This window comes from Podospora pseudopauciseta, chromosome 3 (genome assembly GCF_035222475.1).
Source record: "Podospora pseudopauciseta strain CBS 411.78 chromosome 3, whole genome shotgun sequence".
NCBI classification, from domain to species: Eukaryota; Fungi; Ascomycota; class Sordariomycetes; order Sordariales; family Podosporaceae; genus Podospora; species Podospora pseudopauciseta.
Window position 1 is genome coordinate 1696100 of NC_085893.1, and position 26133 is coordinate 1722232.

General features: G+C 53.8%; 10 protein-coding genes across 10 annotated transcripts; 5 read left to right on the forward strand and 5 right to left on the reverse strand.

Annotated features, from left to right (window-relative positions):
- Positions 1–101: 101 nt before the first annotated feature.
- SCC2 (Sister chromatid cohesion protein 2) lies at positions 102–6432 on the forward strand (the record flags this gene model as incomplete). Its single annotated transcript, XM_062910919.1, has 3 exons — positions 102–592; positions 669–849; positions 903–6432. The coding sequence occupies exons 1-3, from the start codon at positions 412–414 to the stop codon at positions 6430–6432; spliced, it is 5892 nt and encodes a 1963-aa protein (XP_062766905.1). The 5' UTR covers positions 102–411.
- A 931-nt stretch (positions 6433–7363) lies between these two features.
- QC763_304710 (uncharacterized protein) lies at positions 7364–7756 on the reverse strand (the record flags this gene model as incomplete). The annotated part of the gene is made up of 1 exon (XM_062910920.1): positions 7364–7756. The coding sequence occupies one exon, from the start codon at positions 7754–7756 to the stop codon at positions 7364–7366; it is 393 nt and encodes a 130-aa protein (XP_062766906.1).
- Positions 7757–8535: 779 nt separating this feature from the next.
- Positions 8536–10011, forward strand: PPH3 (phosphoprotein phosphatase PP4 catalytic subunit; the record flags this gene model as incomplete). Its single annotated transcript, XM_062910921.1, has 2 exons — positions 8536–8552; positions 8619–10011. 2 exons carry the CDS (start codon positions 8536–8538, stop codon positions 10009–10011), a joined length of 1410 nt encoding a protein of 469 aa, XP_062766907.1.
- An 85-nt stretch (positions 10012–10096) lies between these two features.
- On the reverse strand, positions 10097–11012 carry QC763_304730 (uncharacterized protein). The gene is made up of 2 exons (XM_062910922.1): positions 10419–11012; positions 10097–10371 (listed from the first exon to the last, which is right to left on the reverse strand). Exons 1-2 carry the CDS (start codon positions 10757–10759, stop codon positions 10236–10238), a joined length of 477 nt encoding a protein of 158 aa, XP_062766908.1. The 5' UTR covers positions 10760–11012; the 3' UTR covers positions 10097–10235.
- Positions 11013–11189: 177 nt separating this feature from the next.
- QC763_304735 (uncharacterized protein) lies at positions 11190–12254 on the reverse strand (the record flags this gene model as incomplete). Its single annotated transcript, XM_062910923.1, has 2 exons — positions 11190–11246; positions 11356–12254. The coding sequence occupies 2 exons, from the start codon at positions 12252–12254 to the stop codon at positions 11240–11242; spliced, it is 906 nt and encodes a 301-aa protein (XP_062766909.1). The 3' UTR covers positions 11190–11239.
- Positions 12255–12586: 332 nt separating this feature from the next.
- On the reverse strand, positions 12587–13387 carry QC763_304740 (uncharacterized protein; the record flags this gene model as incomplete). Its single annotated transcript, XM_062910924.1, has 4 exons — positions 13076–13387; positions 12991–13010; positions 12721–12903; positions 12587–12659 (listed from the first exon to the last, which is right to left on the reverse strand). The coding sequence occupies exons 1-4, from the start codon at positions 13076–13078 to the stop codon at positions 12587–12589; spliced, it is 279 nt and encodes a 92-aa protein (XP_062766910.1). The 5' UTR covers positions 13079–13387.
- A 272-nt stretch (positions 13388–13659) lies between these two features.
- Positions 13660–15057, forward strand: mrpl3 (54S ribosomal protein L3 mitochondrial; the record flags this gene model as incomplete). The annotated part of the gene is made up of 1 exon (XM_062910925.1): positions 13660–15057. The coding sequence occupies one exon, from the start codon at positions 13660–13662 to the stop codon at positions 15055–15057; it is 1398 nt and encodes a 465-aa protein (XP_062766911.1).
- Positions 15058–15516: 459 nt separating this feature from the next.
- On the reverse strand, positions 15517–18012 carry QC763_304760 (uncharacterized protein; the record flags this gene model as incomplete). Its single annotated transcript, XM_062910926.1, has 1 exon — positions 15517–18012. The coding sequence occupies one exon, from the start codon at positions 18010–18012 to the stop codon at positions 15517–15519; it is 2496 nt and encodes an 831-aa protein (XP_062766912.1).
- An 891-nt stretch (positions 18013–18903) lies between these two features.
- On the forward strand, positions 18904–23914 carry CDC3 (Cell division control protein 3). The gene is given in 6 exon segments (XM_062910927.1): positions 18904–19966; positions 20289–20364; positions 21122–21382; positions 21437–21903; positions 21958–22676; positions 22691–23914. 4 exon segments carry the CDS (start codon positions 20361–20363, stop codon positions 22591–22593), a joined length of 1368 nt encoding a protein of 455 aa, XP_062766913.1. The 5' UTR covers positions 18904–19966; positions 20289–20360; the 3' UTR covers positions 22594–22676; positions 22691–23914.
- A 320-nt stretch (positions 23915–24234) lies between these two features.
- QC763_304775 (uncharacterized protein) lies at positions 24235–26117 on the forward strand (the record flags this gene model as incomplete). Its single annotated transcript, XM_062910928.1, has 2 exons — positions 24235–24768; positions 24849–26117. 2 exons carry the CDS (start codon positions 24235–24237, stop codon positions 26115–26117), a joined length of 1803 nt encoding a protein of 600 aa, XP_062766914.1.
- Positions 26118–26133: the final 16 nt, after the last annotated feature.

Sequence of the window (26133 nt, forward strand, 5' to 3'; positions counted from 1 at the left end):
CGCTGGGGCACGGACCACATGGCTCCCCAAAAGCTGCAAGGCGGCGCTGAAAGATGCTGGAGAAGCGACGGCAGGCGCGAGTGAGGCTGCACTTGGCGGTCCTTCTTTCTGGGATCCAACTCCCAATCGAGAGTGCCAGGCACGACCAGGACAGGATTATCATTTGCTTTCTGTTTGACGACCATTGTCGCGTTTTGTTGCAGTCCAGCTGTCAGGCGAGGATGAACCTCTTGCTGATTGCTGAAAAGAACCACAGCCCTCCGCGTTGAATCCCTCGACTTTCCACTTTCACGTCTTTGAACCTCCTGGAGAGAGCGCCTCGAGAGCTTGCTGCGATCGCCCCGCGAGCCATGTTCCGACACCTCTTGTCGTAATTCGACTGCAAACAGATCTGCTTTGCTCCCACCAACCATGGCGAACTCATGGTCGGGCGCCCACAATGGCCCTCCAAACAATAACAATTGGGATGGAGCTCCTCAGGCCAACCCACCACCACCTTCAGTTTCGCAACCTGCTGGCTTTGCGAGGCCATTCACACTCGCCGAAGTCTTGCCCTACACACCATTCTCGGCGATAGCTCCCTTTGACTCGAGTATGCTTTTCTCTTGACTTTACTCACTTCTATGGGATTGAACTATCATTTTCTGACGATATCCTCTCCTGAATAGGTGTGCTTCCTTCACCATCGATAGGTTCTGCGTCGCCCGCTCCCCCAGTAACCGACCTGATACCAAGTCTCGACTTCGAATCGTTAAATCAAGAGGCTTCCACGAATACGGCCTCGAGGTTACTACAGCAGACAGTCGGCCAGGTTCAAAGGCTTCTAGAGAGAGGAAATATCCCCGAATAGTATGTTTGATACCCGGTGGAATGGCAAGATATTGAAGCTAATATTGCCGAAGCAAATTCAAGACTGGACCACGCGCGACGACTTCTCCTTCACCAGCGAAACACAGTTCTCTGGCTGCGGGACTGTCACCGTTCTCGAAAATGGTGCACGATTCAACGTCGATACCGTTTCGGTATCCGACCCCAGATACCCCCACACCCGCTGCGAATAATCATCCGAACGTCATTACCACGCCCGTTCCCACGAAACAGAAGATTTCTGCCAAGCCGGTCATTAAGAAAGAACCAGGCCAAGGAAAGAAACTGAGCAGTATTCCTGCAAACACACCGGGCCCTTCTGCGAGCCCGGCCACATCAGCGAACCAGCAGGCACATGCTGCGAATAAGGCGCGATTCGAGATTGTCTTGCCCACCAAGAAGGAGCTTGAACAGCCGGCCGGCCTTGCGAATATCAAGCCGCACCCTTCGTCTAATGTGACTCCACGCGCTCCGCCTGCGCCAGTTGCTCCCCCGACTCCGGCGTATCATCCTCAGTATCAGCCTCAGGTTCAACACTCACCTCAGGTACAGCATCAACCGCAAGTACACCAACAGCATCAGGTCCCGCAACAACATCAGGTTCAACAACAACAACAACAACAACAACAACGCAGTCAGCAACACCCACCGCAGCCTGCTCTCCCACCCCTCAGCTCTGTAGAAGCTACCGCGGCCTCAAGAACTGCCACGCCCCCAGAGCGGCCCGGATCGCAAAGCATATCCAGCTCTCAAAAGCCAGTCATTGCTATTGAGCTTCCCAAGACCAAGACTTTTGACAAGAGTGAGTTTATGGTGGTTGCAGATGAGCCTGAGGAGCCTGCCAACTTGCCATTGAAGAAGCGGAAGCACGGTGATATTGATGGTGACGACATCTATGGAGAGAGCTTGGATCTTCGCCAGAGAGCTGATGCGGCTCTTCATGACCTGAGAGTGTTTCTTCACAACGCTTTCCAGGCAGAGAACGCTGTGCTTGCCCGAAGGCAAGGAAACGACATGGTGGTTTTGGTTTCTGAGAACGAAGCTACCCTGACAGCAACCGCACAATCCAAGGCGCAGGCCCTACTGGGCAAGACGATCACCTTGAACTGTTTCAAGAATTCGCCTCTCGAGGAGCTACTTCACCTCATTCGGCTTTCCGAAGGTGCTTTAAAGTTGGCCGAAACGCTAGACATCAAGGTTGACGAGACCTGGGTAGCTGCCGATGTGGAGCAGTGGCTGAGCCAGCTGCCCTGGTTAGAGATTGCGATTCGGGCTGGCCGCACGTCTCTGAGAATCATGTGTGGCGGCCGTCAAGAGAAGCAGCTTTACTCCCAAGACACAATAGAACACTGTCTTGACCTGTTCAAGCGTATCATTGACGGCATCGTCATTCCGATTGCCGAGTTGAGAGCCACACCAGGGGCTAACGAACTCTTCAAGACGTTGGCTCAGAACAAGAAGAAGATTGTGGCCTTGTTCAACGATTGCCAGAAGCTGTTTTCTATGATGGCGACTTTGATCTCGTCCATCGACACCTCGGACGCGGTGACAAACACGCTCGAGTTCACTGCCTCGCGGCTCATCTTTATGGAGACGGCACATGCGGAAAAGGACTCCGTCATTGACACGCAAAAGTTCGATGGACTTCGTTTGGTCGCTATGGATATGCTTTCGCAGATTTTCCTGCTGAACCCTGAACAGCGGAAGGGCATTTTCAATGAGATTTTGAGCTCGTTGGAGAAGCTGCCGCTTGGGAAGAGAGCGAGGACTTTCAAACTTGTGGATGGCACGAGTATCCAGCCAGTGTCTGCTCTCATCATGCGGTTGGTTCAGACCAGTGCTGGCAAGGTTGGCGATGCGGGTCGAGGAAAGGGGAATACTATGCCTGTCGAGGACGAGGCGGCCGAAGGCCCCAGGCGGCTGCCGCAGTCGTTTTCCATTCAGGATGAGGAGCACGGTTCCTCGCAGCATCGTATCGCCATTCAAGAGCTTGACGACGTTTCTGAGGCCTTGATCAAGACAGCCACCAACAGCGCCTCAGACGTTGTCCAGTTTATTGTGAGCCGAGCGCTCAAGTCGACCAAGTCTGGTGATACGCCGTATCGCAACCTCCTTGACATGTTTGTGGAGGACTTTGCTCTCTGTCTTGACAATCCCGACTGGCCTGCGGCGGAGCTGTTGCTTCGAATCTTTATGCATCTGATGTTTCAGCTCATCGAAAATGACAAGCAACCCGTCACTGCGAAGAACATGGCTCTGGAGCTGTTGGGAAGCATGGGTGCCGCTGTTTCCAAGCTCCGCGGGCATGTGAGGAAAGGTGTTAGCAGTCTCGACACGCAAGACAGCGACGGCCTGGGGTTGCTCCTTTCCGACTTGGCTGCTGCGGCGCTGGAGCTCAAGTCTCGCCCGGAGCAGATGGTGGCTTGGACTGGGCCATATCGTGCTACGCTTGAGCACCTCGAGAGCCGCTTCTCAGAGGATCCTCATCTGGCGAGTGCCATCTCTTTCTTGGTTTCCGACTGGGCAAGCAAGACATGCAAGACCTACGACGACTATGAAGACGATGTTGCCGAGCGTGATCATGAGCTTGGCCGACTCGCCTACAGGCTCCGGCAAATGATACACGATCGTCAGTGGCTGTCGAGGGAGTATTCTTTCAAAGACATTAGCCAGAGCTATGCGAGGCTGTCTTACTCGATCACCCTCTTGAGGTCCCCACTCTGTGAGGCCTTCAATACGATTCTGAACATTCTTCTCAACTCAATGGCTAGTGACCAGCCGACGGTACGAAGCAAGAGCTTGAAGAGTGTCAACCAGGTCCTGGAAACGGACCCGTCCATTCTGGATGGAGATTCCGTGGTGGTGCAGCTCATTCTGAGATGTTCCAACGACTCGTCGACGCAGGTGCGTGATTCGGCGCTTGGGTTGATTGGCAAGTGCATCAGCATGCGGCCGGCGTTGGAGGAGCAGATTACCCCCACGGTTGTGGAGCGATTTAATGATGCTGGGCATGGTGTTCGGAAGAGGGCCATGAAGCTTGCCAAGGATATTTACCTTCGCAACAGCAACCGGACGCTGAGGAGCACGATTGCGAATGGGCTGCTGCATCGGATTCAGGACCCGGAGGAGAGCGTTAGGGAGCTGGCCAAGCAGGTGATTGAGGAGATATGGTTTGCCCCTTTTCACAGCGGCCAGACCTCGGCCGCGTCCAAGATTTCTCTTGCGGATCATGTTTCGCTTATGGTGCAGACGGTGAACCGGGGCAATGTTGTCAGTGTGCTGGATAAGGTGCTTCAAGCACTGCTGGCGCCGAGCAACAAGACGGCGCAGGCTTCGTTGGAGGTCTGCACGAAACTGGTGGAGAGCATGTTTGACCTGGTTGACAGCTCGGATCCGGAGGACACGACCAAGCCTTCGGGAAGAGATGTCTTGCAGATTCTGATGATTTTTGCAAAGGCGGAAGCTAGTCTCTTTACGTTTGAGCAGTTGCGGCTGTTGAGGCCTTATATCAGCAGCATCCGCAGCAACGAGGACCCGGCCGTGTCCAAGGCTGTGGTGGTTATCTATCGTCGGGTGCTTCCGCAGCTGTCGAGCGCGCATTCTCAGTTCCTTACCGAGGTGCGCAGTGAGCTGATGCCTACCATGACGACAGTTTCACGGCCTCTGATGAACGAGGTCATGGCTTGCTTGTGGATCATTAGCGGGCTGCTCGACACTTCGGAACACATGGCCAGGCTTGCGGCCTCAAGCCTGAGGAATATCCAGGCGCTGCATGCAAAGAGCAAGACGCAGCCTCTGGATACCCGCACCATGCGCCAGTTTGAGCGGTACTCGCTCATTGTCGGTATGGCGGGCAAACACTTCAACCTCGACAGCCATTTGGACTTTTTCAACAAGATGTTGAAGACGAATGGTAGCTCCGTCTCAAAGTTGATGGTTGATCTGGTGGTCCCTTTTGCTGCCCCGTCGTATCATATGGACATGAGGAAGGCAGCGTTGGACTCGGTGGGGCTGGTGTGTCAGGCCTGGCCGAGGAACTACGTTTCTGCAAATGTTTACACGACGTTTCAGCACGTGTTTGACGAGCAGGTTCCGGTGCTGGAGGCGATGGTGCTGAGGTCGTTTAAGGAGTTTTTGCTGACGGAGGAGAAGAGGTCGGAGGAGGCGGCGGAGGCGCCGACGGGGATGAATGGGGGGGCGAAGCAGGAGAAGAAGAGGGAGTTGACTGTTATTGGTGGCACGAACTACGACGATGTTGCGAGTGCGACGACGCATCGATTCCTCAAGGAGATTATTCGGATTGCTACCGCCACGCAAGACAACCATGCTTTCCTTGCGGTGGAGGTTCTCGCCAGCATCAACAGGCAGGGTTTGGTACACCCCAAGGAGACGGGCGTCACGTTCATTACGCTTGAAACGTCGTCCAATCCTAGGATTTCGGAGCTTGCCTTTCTGGAACATAAAGCGCTGCACGCCAAGCATGAGACGGTTGTGGAAAGGGAGTATGTCAAGGCTGTTCAGTCGGCTTTTGCGTACCAGCGGGACATTGTCAAGGATTCACGCGGTGCGATCGCCACTGGCAACGGGGTCTTTACTCCCAAGCTTCATCTCCTGATGGAGGTGCTCAAGATCAGCAAGTCAAAGAATCGGCAAAAGTTTCTGGAGAAGCTGTGCGGGCAGCTCGACTTTGATGTGGGCAAGCTGGACATGGGGGAGCGAGTGCCGAGCCATGTGGTGTATGTGAGGTTTGTGACGGAGTGTCTGGCGTACTTTGAGTACTTGACCGTGGGCGAGGTGGGGTGTGTGGTTGGGGCGCTGGAGAGGTTGGTCACCGGGACGGGGGCGGGCGTTGCGCAGGCGATTGAGATGGAGGTTTTGGGGTTTAGGGTGGATGTTCTTGAGGAGGAGCAGCAGCAACAGCAGGTCTTGGGAGAGAATGGACAGGCTGCTGGTGCTGCTGCTGGGTCGCTGTCGTCGTTGTCGGTGAATCAGTTGCAGGAGGCCCCTAGGGTGGAGCTTGAGAAGTTGAGGCGTCTTACGGCGGGGGCGGTGGTTTTGTTGGGTGTTTGGGAGGCGAGGACTTACCTCAGGAGGTTGTATGGGCTTGGGATTGGGGGGAGGAGGGAGAATAAAGTCAAGATGTTGGGGAAGGACTTGAGTAAGGCCCCTGTCAAGGCGCAGGGGGTGACGGGGGAGAAGTTGTGGGAGGAGATGGGGGTGTTGGGGGAGAGGTTGGGGAGTAGGGAGGGGATGATGGGGGTTTGTAGGGGGTTTGTGGAGTTGATGAATGTTGATAAGGAGTTTTTGGTTGGGGACGAGGATGAGGAGGGGTTGATGGAAGAGGGGGGGGCAAGTCCGATGAGTGGTGGGGAGGATGATGAGCTGGTGGGAGAGAGGAAGAGGGGGAGGAAGAGGAAGAGTGATGCGGGTAGTCAGGGGACGCCGGGGAAGAAGAAGAGGGGTAGGAGTGGGAGTATGGGGGGGCAACCTAGGAAGAGGGGACGGCCGAAGAAAGTTGCTAGGGAGGAGGAGGAAGGGGAGGGGGAGGAGGGGGATTGGTTTTAGTTGCCATTTTTTTTTTCCTTCAGAGAAAATCAACATGAACAGCAGGCGTTTTGCGGGGGGGTTGATTTCTTTGGGACGGGGAAGGGTATTGATATGATTGGCGTTTTGGGATGGGATGGGAAGGGAATGGCGGGGAGAGGAAATGGGGAAAGGGGGGGATCAAAATGGTTGCGAACATGGCTGAGGTTAACTAGCTGCATAAACTGCTTTACTTTGGGACTTTGGGTGGTTTATATTAGTTCGTTGCTAATGGATTCTGAGATGGGGGTTCAGACATCAGTTACATATGGGAGAGCAATAAATATAATTTTGGTGATTAAACGGCTTGAGTGAGGTTGCGAATGATTATGTTTGCGGTGCGAGCTGGTCTAAGTCTTGAAAGTCTCGTCACATGTTTATCACAACATGTTTATTTCTATGCTTCAGCACCCTTGTCAAGCTTTTTCTGGTATAGTATTAGCACTTTTCCTTTTCATATGATGTACCGAGGGCTTCTTTTTGACGTTCATATCGCTTAAGGGTTACCAAACGATCATGTTTGTGTTGGGTCGGTCATACCTACATAGATAGGCGTCGAGGAAGATTGTATAGGTAGGCTTGTGCACCACTCCAATCAGCAGCGTACTTTTTTTGGCTTCTCAATTCCATTTATTTCGATTTATGTCTCCTTGCAGCTTCTGTCCCACTGCTGTTGTTTTCGCCTGAGGGTATTATCCATCTATCAGTCCGCATTCATCTTCCACTTCTTGCCATCCGGCCGGCCCAACCGTTCCCTGCTTCCGAAGCCTGTCCCGTATGCACAACCCCCAACCAAACTTTGTGGTATTTCCCTTTGTTTTATTATCCCCCAACCCCTTGTTATTGTTGTTGTTGTTGTTGTTATTGCCCCCTTCCTGTATGTCCGTCGGCCCATCTCATCTTTGTCAAGCCATCACCTCCCCTCCCTCCTCGGTTCAGCCTTCTCGACTGTCTTCTCCTCTTCCTTGTGAAACCCCAACCACTCCCCCAATATCCCCCCCGGTTTCGGAACCGGACACTCCCTCTCCGCCTTTCGTTCCCTCTGCCTCTCCATTCTTAGCTTTTGGAGCTCTTCTGGCGTGGTGGCGATTGCATTGTTGAATCTAGCCACCCCGTCCTCCCCCACGATTTGTTTTTTTCTTCTCTTGGTGGCGTTGGGATCGAGCTCCCCGTCGGCGAGGGTTCGTCGGGGTGCTGGACAGGGGAGGATGTGGGGGAGGGCGACGACGAGGAAGGAGGCGAGGAGGGTGGTTGCAAAGAGGGTTGATGTTGAGCGGGAGCGAGGGTGGAGGTGGGGGGGTGGCATTATTGTGGTTTTGTTGGTGGTGGAGGGGGGAACTGAGGGGATTGTTAGCTTTTCTCGAATAAGGGTAGAATGGGGGATAACATACTAACTGAGTGCGTGAGATAGGGGAGAGAAGGGATTATATCATGGCTCCAGCCCTGAAACAAATCTAACGAACGATGGGCTGGCTCTTCGGGGAGGTCGGGTCGGGTCGGGGGGGGGCAGGAGCTCTACTTCGAGATATGGGTGCTGGATGGATGGAGCTTGGTGGATTGATGGATTGGTGCCCCACAATGCCGTTTTCCTAGTCTTGAGCCCGAGCCTGAGCTGTCAGTCAGGCGCGCGTCACTGCACCTTTTTTTATTTTTACGCGCTAAAGCTTACCGGAGCTAGGGACGCACGGGCCAGGGTAGTTAATTGTCGGGTTTCAGCTTGGCTAACCACGACTGGGGACGTCGCCTTTTGCGCAAAACATATTTCTACAAGGGAAAAATTGGGGGGAAAAGCATTCTTTCATCTGATATTTGCGGCTTCTTTATTCATTATTGCTAGAGGAGTAGCCGACACAAATCTGTTCTTGTTCAAGCCCAGCGCGGCGCAAATACAACAAGGTGTCTAGACAAGAACAACCACCAAGTTTATTTTATCGGATAGGACTTATCACCCTGCTGCTCCCCTACGCCATCACCCACATCGATCGCGACAAACTCTCTTTGCGACAAGCACACACACACACACACACACAATAATCCAACATCTAGATACCCGGCACCCTCCCACAGCACACACAAACAAGGAAAATGAGTGATCTCGACAGGCAAGAACTCATACACCCGCGCGCAATCCATCATCCCCTTTCTAACCTACTCCCCCCCAAAAACAGAGCCATAGCCCAGCTCCGAGCCTGCCGCCCCATCCCCGAAAACGACGTCCGCGAGCTCTGCCACAAAGCCCGCGAGCTCCTCATCGAAGAAGGCAACGTCGTGACCGTCAACGCGCCCGTGACAATATGCGGCGACATCCACGGCCAGTTCCACGACCTGATGGAGCTCTTCCGCGTCGGCGGCGATGTCCCCGACACGAACTACCTCTTCATGGGCGACTTTGTCGACCGTGGTTTCTACTCGCTCGAGTCCTTCCTCCTCTTGCTCTGCCTCAAAGTTCGGTACCCAGACCGCATGACGCTCATTCGCGGGAACCACGAGTCTCGCCAGATTACGATGGTGTATGGGTTCTATGACGAGTGCTTGAGGAAGTATGGGAGCGCGAATGTTTGGAGGTATTGTTGTGATGTGTTTGATTACTTGGCGCTGGGGGCGATTGTGTTGGGGGCTAGTAATACTCTTTCCGAGGGGGGTGGTGGTGGTGGTGGTGGTAGTACGGTGCCGGTGGTGGGGTCGGATGTGGAGATTGAGGTTTGTAATGCGGATCAGCAGATTATTTCGAGGTTTTTGAGGAAGGGGTCTTCTTCTTCTGCTTCTTCTTCGAGGGAGGGGAGTCAGGCGGGGGAAAGTCAGGTTGGGGAGGGCGGGAGCAGTCCTGAGAGGGGGCGGACGGAAGGGAGTCCGAATGGTGCGGCAGGGGGGCAGCCGACGACGAATGGGTTCGGGGATGGCGGTGGGCCGCCGGCGCCGACGAATACGGGACCGCCGGGGTCGGGGGCGAGCGGGGCGAGTGGGGGAAGTATTGGGAATCCGGCGGGGGCGGTGTTGTGTGTTCATGGCGGGTTGAGTCCGTTGATTGATAGTGTGGACAAGATTCGGCTGCTGGACCGGAAACAGGAAGTTCCTCATGAGGGTGCGATGTGCGACTTGCTCTGGTCGGATCCGGATGAGATTGATGGGTGGGGGTTGTCGCCGAGGGGGGCTGGGTTCTTGTTTGGGGCCGATATCGTCAAGGTGTTCAACCACAGGAACGACCTGAGCTTGATTGCGAGGGCGCATCAGCTGGTTATGGAGGGGTTCAAGGAGATGTTTGATGCGAGTATCGTCACGGTGTGGTCGGCGCCCAATTACTGCTACCGATGCGGGAATGTGGCTGCGTTGCTGGAGCTGTCGGAGGATGACTCTGGGTTGGGAGTGCTGGCGAGGAGTAATGGGGATGTGAACAGGAGTGACGGGATGGGCGGGCAGGGGTCAAGAGGTGTTTTGATGGAGAATGACTTGCTGGGCTACAACAAAGCTGGGCCGGCAAGGAGGTATCGGGTTTTCCAGGCGGCGCCGCAGGATTCGAGGGGGATGCCGGCTAAGAAGCCCGTTGCCGACTACTTTTTGTGATACCGGCGGTCTGAACTTTTTTTTTTTTTTTTTTTTTTTTTGCAAATCTGGGTTGGTGTTGAGGGATATCTGGGCCTTTTTTTTTTTTTTTAAGAAGCGGTTTGATTGTTTATTGTATTTGGGCACATTGATTGTACCTATTACTTATCATGAGTTATACCCCCTATGCCCCTGGCAAAGTAAGCGGAAAATATGAATTCATCGCCATGTGCTGTCGTTGCTTTTTAGTTTGAGGTTGAGCCCTTCAGTCGAGTGATAGTCTTCTCAATAGCCTCTTCATCAACGTCACAATTCCTTCCGGGAGCACATCCCAACGTCACACGGACTTGGCTGGTGTTTGCGCCGGTGATGTGGGATATTCTGCTGTTTATCAGCTTCCAATTCAGTTGGACTGGTTGGTAACTTACAAATCAGCCGCCATGGAACACTCGTTAGGCTCTGCGTCCTTCTGTTGCTCCTCACGTCTACAGGGCGTCTGGGATGGCGGCTGTTGCAGGTACTCTCTTATACCAGCCTCGCTGACCCCAACCTTGCCGAGCAACTCTCTCAGCCTCTGGTTTTCTTCCGCGACTTTTCTCGCGGCGAGCTGGATCTCTAGTGTTGCCTGCACCCCCTTTTCTTCGTGCTCCCTGATGCGGGATTCTAGGGAAGAGATGTACTCTTTTCGGCGGGCGCGGGAGAGGCGCTGGTTGGTGCGGATGCGGGAGAGGTTGGCTTGCTTTTTGGAGTCTGTGGAGGACATTTTCATGAAAAGGGAAGAGGGTGGTTACATAAGAGGCTGGAAAGGAAAGTGCAGTTTCACAGTTGTATGGTAGGTTGGCTGGGCAACTGGGATATGAACAGTTTTGTCTGAAAAGGAGGAAGTTGAAAGAATTACGGGCCGGGATGGGTGATGCCAAGAGCGGCGAGAGGACCGGCTTGGCGGGCCGTGTGGTTCGGGCCTCCCGTGTAGGGGAGGGATCCAATGCTATTATGCAGTACCTCCGGAGCAAGCGATCAATAAAACCAAGCCTCGGGGGCCGTAGCTTCAGAGTATTGTCGAAAGCCTTTGAATGATTAAAAGGTGTATATATACCTCTCTCAACATTGGAGGAGACCTTGGGCGTAAAAGGGGCAGCATATGCCAAACGAAGTATGTACACCACAATAATCATCAAAACATCAGGAACAAATGTATGCGTGTATTCAAGAAAAGTAAATAACAAAAAGTTCTATTTTGATCAAAAGCCTAGTACCTAAGCACCCAAGCAAGCCACCAGCACCTGCGTCAGCACAAAACAACAACAGCCTCGTCAGCCAGCAACGCAAGCCAAATCGAAAAAGCGGGAAAAGAGAAAAACTCACCACTCCCCAACCGTCTCCCTCGTCACCAACCTCTTCAAATCGTCATCCATCCTCACCCTATACTTCACCATCTGCACCCGATCCTTCTCCCTCCCCGTCCTCTTCCACCTCAGCTTCGCATCATAATACAACCTCCCCAGCGTCTCCATCAACCCATTGATCACCGCCCGCCTCTCCACCGCCTCGCAAGTGGAGCAAAAAGCAGCAATCTTCCCCCCGTCAGGAATAGTCCGTGGAACCAACCAGATGGTCTCCTTCCACAGCGGTCTAAGCCTAATCTTGTGTTTACACAGCTCGTGAACCATGGGAGTCCGACAAACGGGGCATTGGTCGCGGTCTTGCATCCATTGACGGATGCAAGCTTGGCCGAATATGTGACCGCACGGTAGCACACAAGGCACAGAATCGTTGTTTTGATTGTAGATGCTCTGGCGTTGGGTAGCGGGAAGGATGCGAAGGGGGGAGATCATGCAAATGGAGCATGTGTGTTGGTGATGGGGGTGGTGGCGGCCAGGGTCGAAAAGGAAGGTGAATTTGGGGTCGGGAACGTAGGTGCCCATGTCTTGAGGTTGATGTTCAGCCTCCTCTTCTTCAAGACCGGCGTCTTCTCTGTGAAGGGTGCTACGTTCCCGAATTTCTGCTTCCTCGAGATCGTCTCGAAGACTGCGCCATTCTCGAGTTTCTGGTTCGTCTAAATCCGAGACATTGTTGATGATTCTGATGGTGTCTTCAGAAGATTCAGACTCGTAATCAGGAAGGTCCGAGTCGTACTCTGCAATGTCAGGCTCATATAGAAGTGACCGTGAAGGAGAAGGGGGGTTAGAGGGGAGATTAGAAGCGACGGATGAGCCGTCCGACTGCTCAGACTGCAAGTCTATGGAATTCCAAAAGCCGGACATGGTGGGCGTAGTCGAATGGTAGTAGTAAAGATGTTGATGATGGTTTTGATGCCCTTTTGAACCCTGGGAGAGTCAGTATATAGCTGCGCTTTAATAGTATCCGTTCAGCAGCAACACCGAACAATGTGTTGTGAACAGGGTTGTTGCGTAGAACACAGCCGTATTGTACGGAAACCCGTAGCGACCAAGAACAAAGGCATTGTGATGAGGCTCCAAACACCAAAGGAAAAAAAAAAAGATGGCATCAATGCCTGGAGGTTCCAAAATTTGTTGAATTCATGTACAAGTTACACCGTGAAAATGGCCCCCGCCCCGGTTTGGGTACTGTTGTCTTATGATGACTTCTTCTCTGCCTCTGCCTTTTCCTTTTGCGCCCGCTCGTGTTCGATGATTTGTTTGCTCCAGCTGGAAGGGAAGGTCAGTGCTCGTGAACCGACAAAGACAATGGCAGCCAGCATCAACATACTATCTGCTTGGGTAGAAACGTCCTGGCTCGGGCATCTTGTGACGGAACTCCCTCTCGGCGCTCAGGTTCCAGACCATAGCAGTGATGCCAAAGACGCAGACACCGAGAATGGCCGTGTTGGCCTTCCAGTTGGCAGGCTGGGCGTACCAACCACCGGCCGGCGACCAGACGTGCTTGGGATACCTGTATGTCGGGGTCGGTCTCGTTAGGACTCTTGAGGTCTGGCTTATGGCGTCGCTAGGTCTATCTCTGGGAAAGGTGCAAACTCACGGGATCTTGGGACCGCCACCCTAGAGAGATAGTGTCAGCATAGGGCTCAATTGACGCGAACAGAGAAGACGTTTAGGTAACATACCATGTTGACTAATTGTATAGGAGGATGTGAATTGACGTGGGATAAGCTGTCAAGCCTCTCGAACTTGACGTCGTCGCTGGGGGGCTCGCGCGGTCCAATCAATGGCAGGGAAAAGGGCGAATGGTTAATCCGTCACAGGCGCTGGCGGGCAGTGGGTGCTGTTCCTGGGCGAGCATCACACAGAGAGCTCCCGCAAACTGAAAGCTTGGGCCTGATAGTAGATAGCGGGGTGCTACACTACCTATACTCAAAAAATATTATGTCAGCCACAACCTCTGCGGGACTGAGATCCCTGCAACAGCACTGGCGCTGTGCAGCTTCACGGCCCATTGGAGAACTTTTTTTCCTTTTCCGAGATTGACGGCGACGAACCGGGGAACGGTGCAGCAACCCACGACCGCACCACCCTTTTTACTGACCAACGCCCCCGAACAATCCGGCCCCCGACGTCTTGGGAAAAGAGGAGGAAACCCCGGCGATTCTCACCGAGGAATACTGGACCCCCGGGCGAAACTGGACGAGTTTTTTCCCAACCCACCTCCACCACCATACCTCCTCCATATCTTCCTCAGCCCGCCCACCCAATGATGAAGAGGTTACGAATCGAAAGAGCAACGGGCCAACTGCTCGCCGCTCGCCCCGGCTGCCCCTCCACCCCCGGCGCCGCCCTCCGGTCCTCATATAAGTGCGCCACCCAAGTAGCACCAGTACGGTACTCATCCTCCTCCTCCGCCGTCGAGACCGAACCCGTCTACGAAGAAGACGGGACCGACCACTCCCGCTTCCCCCCCCTCGAGAAGCTCCCACCCAACACATCCACCCTCCCCTCCCCCCTACCCTACCGGGCCCTCGAATCAGCAAAACTCTCCGCCCTCCACGCCCGCCTGTCGCTCTCCCCCAAAATCCCCCTCCAAACCCTCGCCCGCACCCTCGTCGACGCCTCGGCCGACCCGAACCCCCTGTTCAACAACTCCAGCCTGGCCTTCCTCGGCGCCACAATAATCAACTACCACGCCTCAGAATGGTTCATGGTCCACTACCCCCGTCTCCCCATGGACGTCCTCTTCGCCGCCATGGCCGGCCTCGCTGGCCCCGCGCCCCTCAACAGGATAGCGAAATCGTGGGGTATTGAAGTGGCCGCCGCCCCCGGCGGCGAGGTCGATCCTGGTCTTCTCCAATTCAGCCTCGAAAACCCAGGGGAAAGCATCGCCGGGTTCGGGTACACCCGCACAGTGGTCGACAAGATCAACAAGAACAACTGGAAGCGATCGGTCGCCTCCAAGGTAATCTACGATGACGATTTCGGGCAGTTGATCATGCCCCGCAAAACTAAAGAGTCTGAAGACAAGGCCGTCGAGGAAGATCAGGGCCAAGGTGTCTACCACGAAGAAGCAGCAAACCCCACCCCCAAATTCTCCCCCACGTCTTACGGCTCCTCCACCACCCGCGAGCTATCGGAAAAGGCGCACGCAAATTTTGCGCGTGCTGTTGTCGGAGCGGTGTACACCCACTGCGGCCGCGCGGCGGCCAAATCGTTTGTCAAGGCCCACGTCCTCTGCCGCGAGCTGGATCTGGAGCGGTTGTTTGCGTTTAAGCATCCCACTCTTGAACTGGCTATGCTCTGCGCCAGAGAGGAGTTTGAGCCCCCGGTCGCGAGGCTGCTTTCGGAGACCGGTCGGCTGTCGAGGACGCCTGTTTTTGTGGTGGGGGTGTACTCGGGGAATGATAAGCTGGGGGAGGGGCAGGGGGCGACGTTGGAGCAGGCTAGGTTGAAGGCTGCGATGCATGCGTTGAAGGCATGGTATTTGTACAGCCCTGGGGAGGGGGCCAAGGTGCCCAGTGATGTGCTTGAAATGGAGACGGGTGGTGGTGGTGGTGGTGGTGGTGGTGGTGAGCAGCAGGGACAAGGGCAGGGGCAGCAGGGGAAGAATAAGGGGTGGGAGCCGGCTTATATTGATATTGGCGAGTTGATTTCTCGTTAGATGGGCAAATCAATCAGATGCAAGTGATAGGTGTTTTGTGGGGAAGAAAATGCAAGTTGAAAGAGGGAAGAAGAGAACTTGTATTTTTGTATATCTAGAGCATTTTTTTTTCCCACACACATTACACATTATGGCGCTGTGAAGAAAGAAAGAACGATTTGTGCAAAAGAGAGTATACCAAAAAATAGGAGGAAGGCATTAGATGGGTGGGCATGGAAGAGCTGGGGCTGGGAAAGGGGTGAGAAAGGGGTTGGCCGGTCAAAGGTGTGGTATGTATGTATAGTATTGTGTTTTTAAATGTTGCAAAAAAAAAAAAAACGTATCTTGGACTTCACACTGCCTGCCCGCTCCAGATGAATATAATAATCATGAAAAGCAAATCTATTGAACAGGGTATCTAACCATTCCAACCATCTATCCTCCGCGCTCCTATCCTACCACCTGACACCAGTCCGTTTCCTAACTAAACTGATCCCCCCCCTCCACCCCAACCTTCCCAGCCCGGCCCCCCCTTATCACCCTCCTCCACGCCTCCTCCTTCACCCTCCTGGCATGCTCCTCCCTCCTCCTCTTCTTCCTCTCATAAACAGCCCTCACCGTCGCCTTGATCTGGCCCCTCCCTTCCTCATAATTCGCCCTCGCCAACCTCACCACCCCCTCCACATCCTCCGGACTGTACACAAAATTCCACGTGCTCATGTACTCACTCCCCGCCGGATCTACCCCGGGAACCTTCTTCTCGTTCGCCAAAAACGGCATGTAAACAACCGCTATCCCCGCGTCCGGCTCCATAAGTCTCCAGCTACTTTCATCATCAATCGGCTTTGGCGGCGGCGGCGGAGCACTACTCCTCTCCTGCGTGGTCCCAACCCAAACCGTGCAGTACCCCAACTCGTCCGAAGCCTGCTGATGTTTTTCCGCTTCGGTCCTTCTGGAACTGTCATCCTCTTGCATCTGCTGTTGACGGGCTGCCTGCTCCATCTTCGCGTCCGCGACGCGATCTTGAGATTCAGACGGCGAAGAGGCACTCTCCGCCTTGTCGAGCTGCTTCGCTGTTTCGTTCGCCGACGCTTCCGGCTTGGGCCACCCAATCCCCAACGGCCACCCTTTGATCCCGCGTTGCATGGCGTACCCTTCCACCACCGAGAGCCAGTTGTCTGTCTTGATGTCTGCTGATGCATCAAAAGAGATGATGATGTCTACATCCCTCCCCGGGCGCAACAGCGGATAAATGGGCAGGTTGTTCGACATACCCGCATCCATAAGTTGGATGTTTTCATTGTCGTAGACGGTTTCGGGAACGGTGGACGGTAACTTGCCGTGCATGCCATACACAAAATTCGGCATCGAGGCAGGGTCGATAGGATGGACCTTACTAAGGTCCTCGTTGAGGTTGTTCCAGATAAGTCCGTCGATGGGGCCAAAACCGACGATGCTGCGGATGATGGGGCGGATTTCACGGTAGTAGTGGCTGAGAGTCGCGCAAAAGGCGCTACCCCAGATGCCGAGGAGGAGAGGCATACGGACTTCAGGCAGACGGAGACCAGTGTCAGAGCCGTTTTTGAACTTGCGGCCGAGTGCCCAGGTGGGAATACCAGCGGAAAACTCCTCGCAGAATAGTTCGTAGGGTGTTATTTCGAACCACTGAAACCAGGCTTCCTTCTTTGCACGTTCTTTGGCCTCTTCTGAAACGGGCGGGTTCCCGTCGGCGTCTTGCTCGTCCATTTCTGGAATCTCGTGACGAACGGCGGTGTAGATGGGTAGTGGGTTCTGGCCGTATCTGACGTATTCCCGCTGGCTGGACAGCTTGAAGTCTTTCTCATTGACCTCCAACTCGCCCTTGGGAACAAGGAGCCTCGCCGCCAACAGTATACCATAGACATCGACAAGACTGAAGGACGCTGCTGGATCCCCCTTGAACTTTTCCACAATCCCGCTCAGCAGATATTTGTTCGTCGGCGCCGAAGTCAACGAGTTGAAAGCCACCGGGGGGTCAGCAATATGGGTGCCGAGGCGTGCTTTGAGATGGTCGATCGCTCGCTGAAAGCTGTTGCCCGTGACTGAGGAATAGTAGAGGGACTGAAGCCAGCACGACCCAGACACGCCCGAAGCATACGTCACACAGTCGAACAAGCCGTCCTCGGTGGACGCCAGGAAAGACCCAGTTCCAGCAACCAACGCTCTCAAACCTCCTCCTGAGCCGCAAATGGCCACAGTGGGGACGTCATCGGGGTGTATATCCTCCTCTTTCAATCCCAAGTATTTTGCCAGTGCAGGCACAATAACCTTCTTCCGCCTCTCCAAGAAAGTCTTTTCCTCCTCACAGAGCGCATTCGACACTCTCACTTTAGCCTCCCACTCAATCTCGGGGTGCGTAAACGGATCCCTTGCCTCGTCCCAGATCTCCGCCGCCAACGACCCCGGTGCCATCTCCAACTCCCGCTGCAACTTCCTCATCAACCCAGGCAAACTCTTGGTCCACTCGGGCAAAATTAAGTCGACAACCATATCAGTTATATTCTCGGGCGGGCCCGGAATCGAAGGAAATCCTTCCAAGCTTTTGGCAATCCCAGCCCAGACACTCTCTTCTTCCCGTTTCTCCTTTTGCCGGCCCTTCTCGGTGCTCTTGATAACCTTGATCTCCACGCCATCGGGCGACGTTCTCCTTTCGTCGGCAACTAAGCCGAAAGGCTTCGTAAGCTGCGTCAGTGATTCGTGCGGATAGAGCCAAAGAGCAAGCAAAGCGCAAGTCGTCGATAAACCAACGGTTCGGGTGATGCCCACTTTTGACGACCCCTTTTGTTCCGCCCCCTGTCGTGAGCTTGTAAAGAAGCCATGACGGCCGTTGAACGGTGCTCTCCTGGGTGATCTTGTCGTCGTCGTAACGCTGAATAGCGGTCGCCGCCTTGTAATCCCCGTAAGGCATTTGTGTAGTACCGAGCGTGGCGGTATCATTTTGTCTTGTTGTGGTGGTTGTTGATTATATCGTTCTTACCGGCTTTCCAGCATTGTCTCTCCGAGAATGGCGGGGTTCCGGCGCATTGTTTGTTTAGGTAGTAGGTATGTTTGAAGCCGAGTGGCGTGATGTCTAGGAGATATAAAGGGATGGAGGAAAACGAGGCAAATGAAAAAAAACCGGAACCGACAAAAACAGAATCTGCAAAGAAAACTTGCAAACCTGCTGCTGCCGTCGAAGTCGCAAGAATTCAAGGACCCAAAAGGCCCGATCTGGTTACATCATCGCCAGAGGGGGCGGCCCAAGCTCCGATTTGGGGGGAGCTCGGCATTCAGGGACGGCGCACAGGCCACATTTGTGTTGGTTAGATAATCAGGGGTCTTGGGAGAGTGAGGACGGTGTTGATGAGAACAATAGGAGCTGACCTCCTTGTTAGGAAGACATAAATGTAATCATAGAGATAGGAAGCTTATACCTAGTCATTGTGACTAGAAGTGGTACTGTCCACAACTTCACTCTGACGCTCAGCTCTCACCTTTCACCAATACGTCTCTGCCACATCTCGGAGGGGTGACACGAGCAATATGTATGCATGAGCGTTCCGGAATGCCTGCAGCTCGTATGATTTGGATTTGGTTCGCTAGCGAACATGCATACAATAGTAGTATCTTGAAGCTGTAGCTAGTCTTGAAGATACCGGGGCTTACCAGATCATAGGACTCTACGCTGTGCGGAAGAAATTCATAAAAGGGGTCGTTAATTTCGAGCATCGAATGAAGTGATCCCGTGTCACCTCCTTTCGAAACAAATGGTTCCAGTGGTAGCGCACCGACCCCCTGGCACCACACCTACCCTCCTTGAAGAAAATCATGGCCAAGAGCCCACATGGTTTTTTTTTTGTTTTGTTTTTTTGGTTGAGGATTTCTGTCAGGTCAGGTTGAAGTGGTGCTTGAAACAACGTTTCCAATTGATGTTGAATGGCCGTTGAAACGGCGACCTGAGGTTCTGTCCGTGCCCCCATCTGACGCTGAAAAGATATGCAACTCCGAAGTTGCTGCATTCACAGTTTTCTTCGTCCAGAACAGGCCGTGTTTGATCGTCTGAAGAATCATTGACAGTTGCCAAAAGTACCGACAACCGACGGACTGGGTGATGCCGGCATTGTGATGCTCGGTGGGGTGTGGGCAGCGATTAAGATATCCGTACCTGAAAAGACTGGGGTCACCCTATTCGAGAAAGTTGTCTCTCGGTATTGACTCCGTGGTTGAGGTGACAATTGTGTCTGTATCTGAGTCTGTAGCACGGTGTTGTTGACGGCCGTCGGGATGTTTTTAGCAGAAGGCCAGAGTGCAGGCCTCCTTCTTCTTCAAAAAAAAAAAATGAAAATCAAAAAGAAATGGAGGAATGAATGCAGAGTCTTGTCTAATTAGCTTCAACAGGCCCGAGATTTCTGGTTCCTTTTGGTCTGGGGATGTTTGAAGCCATTGGCAGGCTGTTGGCGAATCACAAGCTCCCAACATCCCGGCCCCCGGTCATTACCTTTCCAGGACCCCTGCGCACTGTGACGGGACGCAGCGGCCACCCACTTCCTCCAGCGCATCAACCCCTTTTGCGAGAGACCAGTCCCAGCGCCCGCGCCGAGCCCAGAGCAGCGCAGCACCAGACGACGGGAAATCTCCCAACCCAAAGCCACCCTGCCTGCCTGTTTGTCGCACCCTAATTTTTTTTTTGATTTCTCTTCACGACGACCGCGACACCTCGTCACTATCGACAACTTCACATCCTTCTTCATCGACATTTCGTACCTTTCGAACACTCTTTTTTCCCCCGCCGTATTTCTACGCGATCCAGCGTTACCAGATCCTTTTACCTTACCTTTACTACCCAACTCCCTTCCTTCACACCTGCCGACACGCGACTCGCTCATATCAAACAAGCTTCGCTGTCTGCCCGGTACGTACGTGAAGCCCAGCCCCCAGCACCTCCTGGCTTGAACCTACCATTCTGCCCACGCACGCCCGGCTGTGTTTATCTGCTTCGCTCTCTGTGCCTGCACTGTGGTCAAGCAACATACAACAAACGTGTCTGGAGATCCCATCAAAGAGAGAGGAGTGTCCAGAACGAAGGGCAGGACCGTCAGGACCAATAGCTCCTGGCTTTGGCTGGTGCTTGGTGGCTCTAGCTCGTTTTGGGACATCGTGCGTGTGCCAGTTGGGAAGTTAGGGTACGAGGGACAAAACCAGAGCTTATTGCTGACGTTCTTTCTACTACACAGACTTCGTGCCTTCCCCTCATTACCAACCTACCGAATAACCACCTGCTTCATCCACTGTGGTGCCTCTAAACAATGGGTAAGCTCCTGCTTTTTGTTCTTCGCTGTCGTCAGTGCCGGTCCTTTGAGGACAACAAAATGCAAGTATCGCCGTCCGCTGCGGGAAGCCGACCACCACATCGCACCTTACTAGCCGCCCCATATGAGTCCGACCCGATATGTATCTCGACACACTCGACCTGAACTTTTCCTCTCTCTTTTCTCACCAGCATCACCACAATCGCTCACCGGATACCACCCACCGCATTCGTTCTCTGCCATTTACCGTTTCTTGGGAATTCGTTTTTTGGACGACGAGCATCTTACCCATCGAGATACACACAACACAACACTCTTGCCGAGATGCACTTCGCTACCATGGTCCACAACGCCACCAGATCCCGTACCAAGAGCGTGCAATTTGAGAAGAGTGTAATCAGCCTGGACACAGACGGTAGCTCATCGCGGGACGGTGCCACGTCTCCACCAGTCCCCGGGAGCAGGACAAGCAGTCTACCCTTGGGCAGCGAGAGCAAGGAGAATATTATCCGCCACTACCGAAGCATGCTGAACATCGAGGACCCCCCCAAGCTCCCCATGGCCAAACCGCTTTCGTACGGCTCGCTGTATCCCAAACCTGGCGATTCTGTCGTGGTCCACAGACACCAGCGGATTCCAATGAGGAGACCCCATGATACCATTTGTCAGGCCCCATTCGCCCCTGGACCTGGCATCTTCGCATTGCTACTATACATTGACCATTCGGGAGGAGTCTTGCTAACAACGCGGTGCTGCAGCTTCAAACGGTATTCCCAACAGTCCCCCTCCCCCCGTCAGGGCCTCGCCAGTGGTGCCCACTGGCAAGCCCTCGACACCCGGATCTCAAGACTCGAGAGAAGGTCCCTCTGACTCCTTCGCCGCAGCTCCTTCAGCTTTGAGTGACGACCGTAACATTGTCCGCCGCAAGTTGACGGGCTATGTCGGTTTCGCCAACCTCCCTAACCAATGGCACCGCAAGAGTGTTCGCAAGGGCTTCAACTTCAACGTTATGGTTGTCGGTACGTGTTTTGGCTCTGTGTATGTGGACAAGCTCTGATCAAGCTGTTATCCAGGTGAATCCGGCCTCGGAAAGTCTACTCTCGTCAACACTCTTTTCAACACGTCGTTGTACCCACCCAAGGAGCGCAAGGGACCCAGCCTCGAAATTGTTCCCAAGACCGTCAGTATTCAATCTATCAGCGCAGATATTGAGGAGGCGGGTGTTCGTCTCAGGCTTACGGTCGTCGACACGCCTGGCTTCGGTGACTTTGTCAACAACGATGAGTCCTGGAGGCCGATTGTCGACAACATCGAGCAGCGCTTCGACGCCTACCTCGATGCTGAGAACAAGGTCAACCGCATGAACATTGTTGACAACCGCATCCACGCCTGCGTCTTCTTCATCCAGCCCACTGGCCACTCCCTCAAGCCCTTGGATATCGAGGTCATGAAGCGTCTCCACACCAAGGTCAACCTGATCCCAGTCATTGCCAAGTCCGACACCCTCACCGATGAGGAGGTTGTTGCCTTCAAGGCCAGAGTACGTTCTTTTTTCTCCGGAGGGGCTGGGCACGCACCGCTGACTTGTTTGCAGATTCTTGCCGACATCAAGTACCACAAGGTCCAGATCTTCGAGGGGCCCAGGTATGAGCTTGATGACGAGGAAACGATTGCCGAGAACAACGAGATCATGTCCAAGGTTCCCTTTGCCGTTGTCGGTGCCAACACCGAGGTGACCAACGCCGACGGGCGCAAGGTCCGTGGCCGTGCCTACCCCTGGGGTGTTATCGAGGTGGACAACGAGGAGCACTGCGACTTCGTCAAGCTCCGCCAGATGCTCATCCGCACCCACATGGAGGAGCTCAAGGAGAACACCAACAACACGCTCTACGAGAACTACCGAACAGACAAGCTTATCGCTATGGGCGTGTCGCAAGATCCCAGTGTCTTCAAGGAGGTCAACCCCGCCGTCAAGCAGGAGGAGGAGCGCGCGCTCCATGAGCAGAAGCTCGCCAAGATGGAAGCCGAGATGAAGATGGTCTTCCAACAGAAGGTCGCTGAGAAGGAATCCAAGCTGAAGCAGAGCGAAGAGGAGCTCTACGCTCGCCACCGCGAGATGAAGGAGCAGCTCGAACGGCAACGACTGGAGCTCGAGGAGAAGAAGTCGAGAGTGGAGAGCGGGCGGCCACTGGAGAAGGAACCGAAGAGGAAGGGCTTTTCGCTCCGGTAATCTGGCAGCCTTACCGCTTCTTTCCCTACTCCCACGACACGTCTCACACTCTCATGATATCCAAACAACAACCAGCTTGCCGGCTCTCTCTCTCTCTCTCTCTCTCTCTCTCTCTCTCTCTCTCTCTCTTTCACTTCTTCATTTTCATTTGTCACGCCTTTTAATCGAACACTCCCTAATACTTGGCGAACGATGGCTTGGGGGGACGGCCGCGAAAAGTCTTGCAGGGGCGTCTGTCACTGGGCGGGTCTAGGTCACGGCGGATGAGAGTCCGGGTGGCCGTTGTTGTACTATGCAGATATAATTGGCTGAAGGGGAATGCTGAGCATTTGTACAACGCCGGGGCATGATCTGAACAGAGATACCATGCTGTTGGAGATGCAATGAGGTTTTGGGCGCAGGGGACTCGGGCTGAAGGCTTATGGTGCGTCTCACGAGGTCACGTCACAAGTTGGATGTCTGTTCTACGATATCTCAGAGCCAATCACGCTCCTTGAACGGGTTTGTCTCGCATACGATGGCCCGTCCTTACCTCCTCGGCCCACCTGTGCAGAGCTAGCTAACCAACGACACCACCTCCTTCCCGGACCTCGCAGCTGTTGACGAGGCTGGCTGGAGAGAAGGGCAGAGAGGGGATGGCGGATGGCGGCTGTTTGGGGATCATGGGATGCGAGGTATGGATGAAGATATACGACCAAATACCCAGCTGTTGCATTTTACGGCCGGCTTGGACGGGGGGAAATGGGACACGGAGATGAGTTGGGGGGAGGCTGCTTTTATTTTCATTTGGGAGGTTTTGCTTTCTTACTTTCGTTTGATCCAACTATTTGTCTTTGGCGCGGGAAACAGGAAACGAACCACTGGTCCTCTCTATCATACCCCCGACCTCCCTCACGGAAGAAGAGCCTCTTTTCTCTCTCATCTCTCAGCTCGGTTTCCTTGTCTCGGCTGGGGGCCTCGATTTCTCTCTTACAACACAACAAAACCAACGACTCGGCTCTCGACGGCAAGAGAAACACACGCAACACCCATCACCACAATCACGACGTTTCTCAGTTTAGTTTCCTAGCTTTTTCCAATTTCGCTTGCCCCCAAAACATTGCACACCTACAATAGCCTAACTCTTTTTTAACAAGTTTTTTCTTCGCACTCTTTTTACTGTCTGTGGTTTAGCTTAGTGTCTGTGTCTGAAATACAAAAGGATCTCTTTTTTTTTGCAATGTGTGTGCTGTTAGTGAGTTCTGTGACATTGACATGTGAGGATCATGAGAACGGTATAGCTAGGCCCAGTCCAAACTCACAGAAGCAGACCATATCTTCCAACCAGGTGTAGTTCTATGTGAATGTGTAGTGCAGTTGAGCCACAGATGTTGTTTGCATGGCACATATGTGGTTGTCGATGTGGCTTCAGCTACAACCCTAACCCACGCTCCAACCCCTCACCCCACACCCCACCTGCCAGCTTGGCCATGGCCAATCATGGCGCCCCGGATGCACCCAATTTGCTCCACCATCATCATTGGCTCTCTTTGTGAATTTTGAACGTGAGCGGGCAGCAGCTGTTTCAATTCAACATTTTGATATTGGAGATTACGGCAACAACCATGAGAGCCGGCGTGGTCTTTTTCTTGTTTCTGACAGATGCGCCACTCTCTTCTTGTTGCCAAACCAAGGCGGTCACCGGGCTTGCGCTGCTGCCTTTCTTCACCTCATGATCATGATCATCGGACAAGGACGACGACGAGACGACAGTTTATCAAGCCCACCAGGCCTGCCTCGCTCACCGACCCGATCCGGACGGGCCTGCACAGGAAGTATGAGGACCCGTTTAGTGTGTTGAAGACGGCGCCGAGGGACAATCCGGCTGTTTGGGGGTATTATGGGGGGGTGAGGAAGTTGGATTTGAAGTTAGGGGTTATTGGGCCGTTGAGGAGGAAGGGGGAGGAGGTTTTAAGGGGGGAGAAGGAGACGAAGGGGGCGGACGAGGAGCATGAGATTTGGAGGAGGGGGCTTGAGGGGTTGTTGGTTGGGGGCGGGGGACGGTGGAGGATTACGGAGGATGGGACGGGGTTGGAGAGGTATTTTGAGTTTCGAAGTTTTGCTAAGGCGTGGGGGTTTATGGGGGCTGTTGCGGGGGAGTGTAAGGCTAGGAGGCATCATCCGGAGTGGTCGAATGTGAGTTTTTTTTTTTTTTTTTTTTTTTTGGGGGGGGGACCTGGATGTTGGGGGATTTGATTGCTGATGAGGAGATTTAGACTTTTAGGACGGTTTTTATACGGTGGAGGACTCATGAGCCGGAGAATCATATTTCGATGCTGGATATTGAGCTGGCGGGGTTTTGTGATGAGCAGGCGAGGTTCTTTGGTGAGGTTATGCCGGGGGGGGGGAACAGGAAGCCAGAGGAGAGGACGGGTACTGCTTCGGCGTCACCAATACCGGATGGGAAGATTGTCAGCGGCTCGGGTGCTTCCAGCACTGCTGCCACTCCTGAGGTCACCAAGGCGGTAGCAATACCTACTGAACTTGGCACCACCATCAACAACACCACTATCGAAAAACAATCACACGAGGGACAACAAATTGCCCCGGTCGAAGCAACTGAACAATCTCCACCAGAGACGAGCAACGATGCAGAGAATACACCTAACCGAATCGACCACCAACCAAAAGTACCAACAACACCAGACGAACAGGTGGTCGCAGACCCACCTGAGGAGAAGTCCTCTCCAGAACCACCATCACAACAAACCAACCCCTCCCAACAGCCGCCATCGGACGAGCAAGCGGCAATAAACCCGCCAAAAGAGGACTCTTTTCCACAACCACCACCATCAGAGCAAAGCGATCACCCCCGGCAACCAGATCATCACCCTCCAAAAGATAACACATCCACAGCACGTCCCCTCGAGGAGATTCTAAAGCTGGACTGGCAATGTCTAGAAGAGACGGTGGCTAGGATACGGGGGAAACCCTGCACATTAGAAGAAGTCCGGGAAGCAGCGAGAGTATTCGACGAGCTGGCGGCAAGGCATCAGAGCGGGGAGTATAGATTCACGAGGGAACTATCGCAGGAGAGGGTGAAAATAGAAGAGGAGATTACGGATCGGCTCAAGTTTTTTAGGAGGGCGAATCATGAGTGGAGGCAGGCGAAGAAGATGGAGAGGAGGTTGGTGGAGGAGAGGGGAAATGGGTTGCAAAAACCACCGGTGTTACCGAATGGGACGACTGGAGAGGCGGTTCAATCACAATTGGCAGAAGCTAGGGCAGAGGAGGGGGAGAAGAAGAAACCATCGTCGGAGCTACGAGAACCACGAAAGGCTGAAGCAGAGCTGAAATCACAAGCGGCAGAAGCCGAGGCGCCAGAAAAGGAGGTTGACAGGCTAGTGCTCAAGTCGCAAAACCTACGAAAATCGGAGGCGAAGCCAGAGCAGGAAAGTGACGACGTGGCGGTGGTGGACAAAAAGAAGCCGCCAGATCGAATCCCTTGGTTTCAGACCATCCTCCGCCAGTACCGCCAGCCTTGAGGGGATTAAATTTGTA